This window comes from Triplophysa rosa, linkage group LG9, assembly GCF_024868665.1.
Source record: "Triplophysa rosa linkage group LG9, Trosa_1v2, whole genome shotgun sequence".
Taxonomy (NCBI): domain Eukaryota; kingdom Metazoa; phylum Chordata; class Actinopteri; order Cypriniformes; family Nemacheilidae; genus Triplophysa; species Triplophysa rosa.
Genome location: NC_079898.1, coordinates 217,483 through 225,159, shown reverse-complemented (window position 1 = coordinate 225,159; position 7,677 = coordinate 217,483). Strand labels below are relative to the sequence as shown.

At 42.8% G+C, this 7,677-nt stretch overlaps 1 protein-coding gene across 1 annotated transcript; it reads right to left on the bottom strand.

Moving 5' to 3' along the window:
- Positions 1-280: 280 nt before the first annotated feature.
- LOC130558871 (uncharacterized) lies at positions 281-1,733 on the bottom strand. Its single transcript, XM_057341578.1, has 2 exons — positions 389-1,733; positions 281-345 (listed from the first exon to the last, which is right to left on the bottom strand). Exons 1-2 carry the CDS (start codon positions 1,582-1,584, stop codon positions 342-344), a joined length of 1,200 nt encoding a protein of 399 aa, XP_057197561.1. The 5' UTR covers positions 1,585-1,733; the 3' UTR covers positions 281-341.
- Between the last annotated feature and the right edge of the window lie 5,944 nt (positions 1,734-7,677).

Genomic DNA, 7,677 nt, shown 5'->3' with positions numbered 1-7,677 from the left:
GCGCTGGCCCCCAAGGGGGGACCAGCTGATGGTAGGACAGGGCAGGAACCGTCCCTATCCGACCCAGCGATGTGGTGGCTGGAATCGGGCCCGGTCTCAATCTCCCTGGGGTCTCTCCGTCAGGGCCGCTTCTGCTTTTGTGACGGCTGCTGACGGGGAGGCAGTTTCCTCTTTGACGTCCTTTTCCGGGAGGCAGCCTGAGAAGGGGGAACTGGAGCCGGATTCGGAGTCAAAGAGGGTTCGAGGCTGCCGGGAAGCAGACGCTGCTCGGGATCTCGAAGGCCTGACGGCGGCCGAGTCACGGCGGGGCAGGATGTGTCTGATAGCCTCCGTCTGCTTCTTCACCTTTGAGAACTGCTGAGAGAAATCCTCAACGGTGTCACCAAACAGCCCTCCCTGCGAGATGGGGGCGTCGAGAAAGCGAACCTTCTCGGCGTCCCGCATCTGCGCAAGGTTGAGCCAGAGGTGCCTCTCTTGGACCACCATGGTGGACATCGCCCGACCCAAGGCCCGTGCCGTCACCTTAGTCGCCCGTAGAGCGAGATCAGTGGCGGTACGGAGTTCCTGCATAACCGTTGGGTCGGTCTTACCCTCGTGGAGCTCCTTCAACGCCTTGGCCTGGTGGACCTGCAGGATGGCCATGGCGTGGAGGGAGGAGGCGGCCTGACCCGCAGCCGTGTAAGCCTTCGACACCAGCGATGCCGAAAACTTACACGCCTTGGATGGGAGTCTAGGCCGAGCCCTCCAGGTGGCCGCTGTCTGCGGGCATAGGTGCACCGCGACAGCACGCTCCACCTGGGGGATCTCGACATAGCCCCTGGCCGCCCCACCATCGAGGGAAGTAAGGGCGACTGAGCCTTTCTGATTGGAACGAGCCGTGAGGGGCGCGTTCCAAGTCTTACTCAGCTCCTCATGCACCTCCGGGAAATACGGGACCGGCGCTGGGCGCGGCTTGGAGCCGCGCTCAGACCCCAGGTACCACGTATCCAACCGCGAGCGCTGGGGTAAAGGCGGTGCTGTGCACTGCAGCCCAATGCTCGCGGCGGCCCGGAAGAGCATGGTTGACATCTCAACGTCCGCTTCTTCCTGGGCTCGACCCCCCGGGGGAGGGAGCTCCGAGGAATCGTCGGGGTCGGATGCCAAGAGGTCGCCCTCCGATGCTGCGATCGACATCTCATCTTCGTCACGCACTCCCGAGTACGTGGCGGAGGAACAAGACGGGGTAGGACCGTCTCTTAAGGGATGGTCAGACAAGCGTGACGGGGCGTGAACGGTCCGTGAGCCTGTGGCTGGCGGTCTAACGTTCACGGTGATCCCCATATCACCCCCGGTGTTAACTGAAACGGGCGGCAGGGCCGTAGTCACTGCCGTCACGGATCGGGTAACAGACGAGGTGGTGGCTTTACCCATAAAGAATACAGCCACCCGTGACCGCAACGTCTGGATAGGCATCTTCCCGCAGTGCGGGCAAGATGTATCCACGAAGGCTGCCTCAGCGTGCTGGAGACCCAAACACGTGAGACAGACATCGTGTCCATCCCCTTCCTCAATGAGCGCGTCGCACCCAAGAGAACAGCGGGACATGCCACGCTGGAGAAATTTGCTCTTTTAGAAAAAAAGTGCTCAGACACTTCTGGAACTGCCGAGACGCCCAGGGGAAAGTCGCTGCAGGAAGGGACCGTCCGCTGCACCACGTCGTAGATTCCAGCAGGATACCAGCGAAGAACTGGAAGATCAGCGAAGATCTGGAAGCTGCTCATCAGATGCGTAGGCTCTGAAGAACAAAAGGTGAATGAATGAGCACGCCGGCTTCCCTCTTATACCCGGACATCCGGGGAGGAGCCCGGCATGCAAATTTCATTCGCCAATTTTCATTGGCCTTTTCTAAATACTCAGAAGATGATAGGTTCTCAAGACAAACCCCATTCTGTCGGTTCGACACAACGTCGAGAGACAGACAGAAACGGAAGTTAAATCAGCCTATAGATAAAGAGGAGCTAATGGAGACCTTGCAAATTACGCAATCAGGGAAGGCACCGGGACCTGATGGTTTTAGTGTAGAGTTTTATAAAGAATTTCACTCTCTGATGCTGGAACCGCTGCTCCAGATGTTACATTTTTGTTTTGAACAGTATTCTCTACCCAGATCTCTTAGAGAGGCCAATATTAGTCTTATCCTTAAGAAAGGAAAATCAGAGTATGAGTGCTCATCATACAGACCTATTAGCCTTCTAAATACAGATTTTAAATTGCTGCTTTGAGACTAGAGAAGATATTACCGGGAATTATAAAAGCTGACCAAACTGGGTTCATTTATGGCTGCTACTCTAATGAAAATATGAGAAGATTACTTAATATTATTCAGTTAGCACAATATCAAAAATTAAATAGTATGGTTATTTCTTTAGATGTGGAAAAAGCTTTTGACCGGGTTGAATGGGAGTTTTTGTTTTATACACTGAATTTATTTCAATTGGGGAATAATTTTATTCGATGGGTAAAGATAATGTATGATAGTCCAATAGCTGCAGTTATTACGAATGGTAGGCGTTCATAGAATTTCAGTTTAGAGAGGGGCACCAGGCAGGGCTGCCCTCTGTCGCCCTTGCTTTTTGCAATGGTTATTGAACCCCTGGCTGAGGCAGTGAGATGCAATCCACATATTTCTGGCATTCTAGTTAATGGTAAACACCATAAAATCGCTTTGTACGCGGATGATATTCTTCTGTTTGTTACCCGACCGGAGGAGTCTGTTCCAATGATTATGGAGGTCATCGAACAGTTTAGTGAGATTTCGGGTTATAAAATTAATTTTTCCAAATCAGAGGCTATGCCTCTAGGGAGGCAAAGGTCTCTTACCCCTCCAGCCTCTTTTCCTTTTAAATGGGTGAAAAAGGGCTTTACCTGTCTTGGAATATTTGTCACTCCGATGTTACAGCAAATGTATAAGACTAATTACGACCCGTTCCTACGACGAGTACATGAGGATCTGCATAGATGTAGAGATCTCCCCTGCCGCTGTCCATGTTAGGAAGAATAGCTCTTATTAAGATGATAATCCTGCCCCGTTTTCTGTATTTATTTCAAATGATCCCAATTCTCCTAAACTCAATCACGGTCAAACACATAAATGGCTGGTTCAGCTCGTTTATTTGGAGTCGGAGGAAACCAAGATTGAAATTTGCTAAGATGCAACTACCTGGTAGCAAGAGGGGCTTTGCAGTTCCGGATGTTAGGTTGTACCAGCTTGCCTCCCAGTTTCGCTATATTTTTGAGTGGGTGAGAAATGACCCGGAGTCAGTCTGGTTAGACATTGAATCACTCAACTTAGTTGATGGGCTGCCAATCTCACTGGCCTCTCTTCTCTTTGCTCTAGATGTTAAAAGAATATCTGGCTTAGGGCAGAACAGAATTGTCTGTAATACTTTACGAGCGTGGAAATTAATCAGGAGTTGGGAGGGAAAAGCTAAAACTCTGTCGTCTATTACTCCGGTGCAAGGAAATTTTGATTTTCAGCCAGGGATAATGGATAATGGTTATATTTTGTGGAGGGGTCTTGGTATAACCACTATAAAAGATCTGTTTGAAAAAGAGGTGCTATTATCATTTGAACAGTTGCGAGCTACGTTTAAATTACCCCAAAATAAATTTTTCAGATATTTACAAATTAGAAGTTTCATCAGCATTAGAAGAACATCAGCCCTGAATTTTCCAGCTGCCCAACCCCAACAGAACAGGTGCTCCTGAACAATAGCTCAAGGAGGTCACTAATAAAGCGGTGCTATGAGGCCCTCCTACAAGGAGCAAAAGTCAATACTGAAACAACCCAAACTACTTGGGAGCAGGATTTGGGGATTTCAATTGATGCAGATAGTTGGACACAAATTTGGCAGCATGCTGGCAATATATCAATCTGTAATAGAACTAAAGAACTGCAGTACAAACTTCTACATCGACTTCAAATTACTCCTCTGCGTAGACATAAGTTCAACTCAAATAATTCACCTTATTGTCTAAAGTGCAAGGTCGAAGAGGGTGACTTTGTTCACTGCACATGGAAATGTAGATATATTGGAGCTTACTGGGTACAGATTTGTAGGAGACTAAGTCTGATATTTAATACAGCATGTGACTTCAATCCACTGTATTTCTTGTTAGGTATTACTGATAATAATATAAAGAGTACTCCAAGCAGAAGGTTATTTAATGTCCTTACTTATGCTGCCCGTAAGAGCATTTTTCTTAAATGGATCTCTGATAAACCACCGACAGTTTCAGAGTGGCATAAAGTGATATTTGACTCACTACCACTGGAATATATTACCTATTGGTCAAAAGGGAAAATAGATATGTTTTACCAAATATGGACCCCCTTTTTTAATTATATAGGTCCCAGGAATTCACACATCATCTTGCAAAGTATTGGCAGGTCAACATAAACCTAAATTGTCTGGTTGTGAACTTTTATTATTATTATTATTTTCCTCGAGAATGTATGCATTTATGATGTATATTGGAATGCACTTGTGATCTGTGGTCATTGTATTATGTTCAAGAATAAAAGAAAAAAAAAACAATTAGGGAAGTTTCACCTTTCATTGAACCTCCTCGCTGTGTGTTTCCAGATGTCCTCTGTTGGAGTTGGCATGTAAGTGTCCTTGAGCTGAAGCCAGATTTGGTCACAGGTCTCCCTCACAATCATCCCTACAGTGCTGATGCCCAACCTAAAACTGCTGGCGATGGTGGTAAATGAGTTCCCGGTGCTCAGATACCTAAAATATGCAAATATTATAGAACATTATAGCATATTATATAGCACACAAAATAACGGTGTTGTTTGGTGCTGTGATTTATATACAGTTTTTGTATTGTAATATTACTATTATAATATTTTGTACGTTTAAAATGTTTGAAAAGATTATTCACAACCATTTAAGATAACCAGTTTTGATGTAATTATCATTACCAATGCATTATTCCAGTTTAACTTAATGCTTGTAACCAAACAGTTCTTGGACCCCCCTGATGACCATAGTAGGAAAAAATAGCTTTATACATTTACATATAGGCCTACATTGTATTTTGTCCTACTATGGTAGTCAGTGGGGTCCAAGAACTATTTGGTTAAACATTCTTCCAAATAATTCCTCTGTCTTCACAGATTTGGAACAACTCGAGGGTGACAGAATTTTCATTTTTAGGTGAACTGTCCCTAATGTAAAACTCGTCCGATGCCACAGTTTGGTGCGTGTGTGTGTCCACACCTTAGACATACTGCCAGTCTCTGTTCAGGATCAATTGGTTCACGGAAATTGGTGGTCTTCTTTTTAATATGTGGCTTCAGTATCGCTAGCAAAGCATCAAACTGAGCAACTGACATCCTGAAGTAAATTTTAAATCGGTCAGGATAATCCCGCAGTTCCTTGATAAGGAGGTGGAACTCTCCTTCCTCGTTACGTAACCTCAGGACTGGATGGACCCAATATTTCCTCTTTGATTTTCTCATTTTAAGAAGAGAGAGGACAACAAAATCGTCATCACTGCTTGAAGACTCCATTTTGTATTGTTTTGCGATTTTCTTTTCACAACGGATTAATAAATACGCACTGGACTCAGTGTGCAAGGTTTCTGTCCGTGACGAATTTTTAGGATGACGAATACGAAATAACGTATACGAAAATTTCGGATTGTATGTGCAAAGACCTTTAGATTTCAGCTTTTGCTTGTTTCTAGTAAAATCTTGCTCAAGATTTTACTAGAAACAAGTGATAGCTATAAAGCCCAAGTGCATGTTCAGTTAGATTGTTGTGTTAATTTTAAGACTGATACCACACCTAAAAATTTCAATTTCAAGAACCTTGAGAAATGCATGCAGACTCAATCATAAAAAAACAAAACAAAAAAACAATCCTTTCTCAAGGTTCTTGAAATTAGAATTTTTAGGGGTGGTATCAGTCTTAAAATTAGCACAACAATCTAACTGAACATGCTCCATATTTGGCTCTATAGCTATCACTTGTTTCTAGTAAAATCTTGCTCAAAATGAGTTAACATTTACTTGCCTAGACCAAAGAAGATACATTTTCTTAAATTAAGATTTATAGTCTAATATGCAATGTATTTTATAAGACTATTTATCTTTAATGGCAAAAAACAAGACACATTTTCTAGAAATAAGCTTTTTCAAACTTTCTTAGATTTCAGTTTTTGCAGTGCATAATGTGACTGTCCAGAAACTGGCGGCACCAAAAACTTCGGTCTGTTGTCTCTCTCTCTCTTCCCGTACACACCATATACACATACATACTTGCTTATGAAGGATCTGAGTTATAGTTAAACTTTACTTGGCCATTTGAATATTTAGTCATTGGAACAAGAAGTACACAACTCGATCAGTAATCATTAATTCTTTATTTACACATGCATCACATCTTTATTTACATCATTACTGATTTGGAGTGCACACAAATTAGTTTTGTTGTATCTGTTATTTATACATGTTTCTATTTTGAGTTTGAAGTTACCGGTGTGAGTGGTGTTGGTCTGGAGACGGGAATCTGAGGCTGTGTCCGAAATAGCCCCCTACACACTCATTCACTATTCCCTACATTAGTCCACTAATATAGTCCACTTAAAGTAGTGAATGAAAACGAGTGAATGAATTCGGACACAAAGTGTTTCGTAGTTCGGGCTTGCAGTATAATCTTTACGTAAATAACAGTAATTTTTATGTGTAAGTAATAGACACACAACAAATATTGTATTGTGTAAATAATACATATTTTCTTTGTGTAAACAACGCATTCACAACCAACATGGATTTTGTACAATATTTTTATTTGTGTAAAAAATGCATATATGTAAATATCTCAATTTATAATAAATCCATACTTTTTGTGACGTGCAGTGCTCCTGCACGAGCGTTTATGGACCAATTTCTCCTCAGAGACAAGTTGCTGATTCACTCACCGTTAGCGTGACCGTGGCCTTCTAAAATGTACAAAATCGTTGCATTGCTTATTCTTCAGCTTCTTTTATTGTGAAAAAAGTAGAGAAGTCAAACAATTTACAGACAACAATTACGATGTATGATCCTAAGACAGAGGCGTCAGCATCTTGTAAGTCTGTCAGGAAGTTAGCAAGCTTAAAGTAAACGCAATAGCTCTCTACCTGTATGGTCATTAACTGAATGTAAGAATTTCATAATAATAATGAAACAAGTGACCCCTAAACATTTAATGTGAAACAAACTGAACTTGAGCAATTATTAGTTGTATACATAAAATAAGCAGCAGCACTGTACATACATTACTTGGTTCTTTACTGTCAATTACTTTGTCCCAAAAACAAATAACGTATTCACCCAAAAATAAAAATTCTGTCATTATTTACTCACCCACTTGTCATTTCAAACCTGTATGATTTTCTTTCTTCTGCAGAACACAAAAGAGGATATTTTGAAGAATGTTGTTAACCGAACAGCGCCGGCACCTATTCACTTCTATTGTATGCACACGAAACCAATGCAAGTCAATGGTTATTGCCATTGCTAACAGTCTTCAAAATATCTTCTTTTGTGTTCTGCGGAACAAATACAGGTTTGCATGACAAGAGTGCGAGCAAATGATGCTTGGATGTTCACTTTTGTGTGAACTGTCACTTAAATGAAGAGCAAAT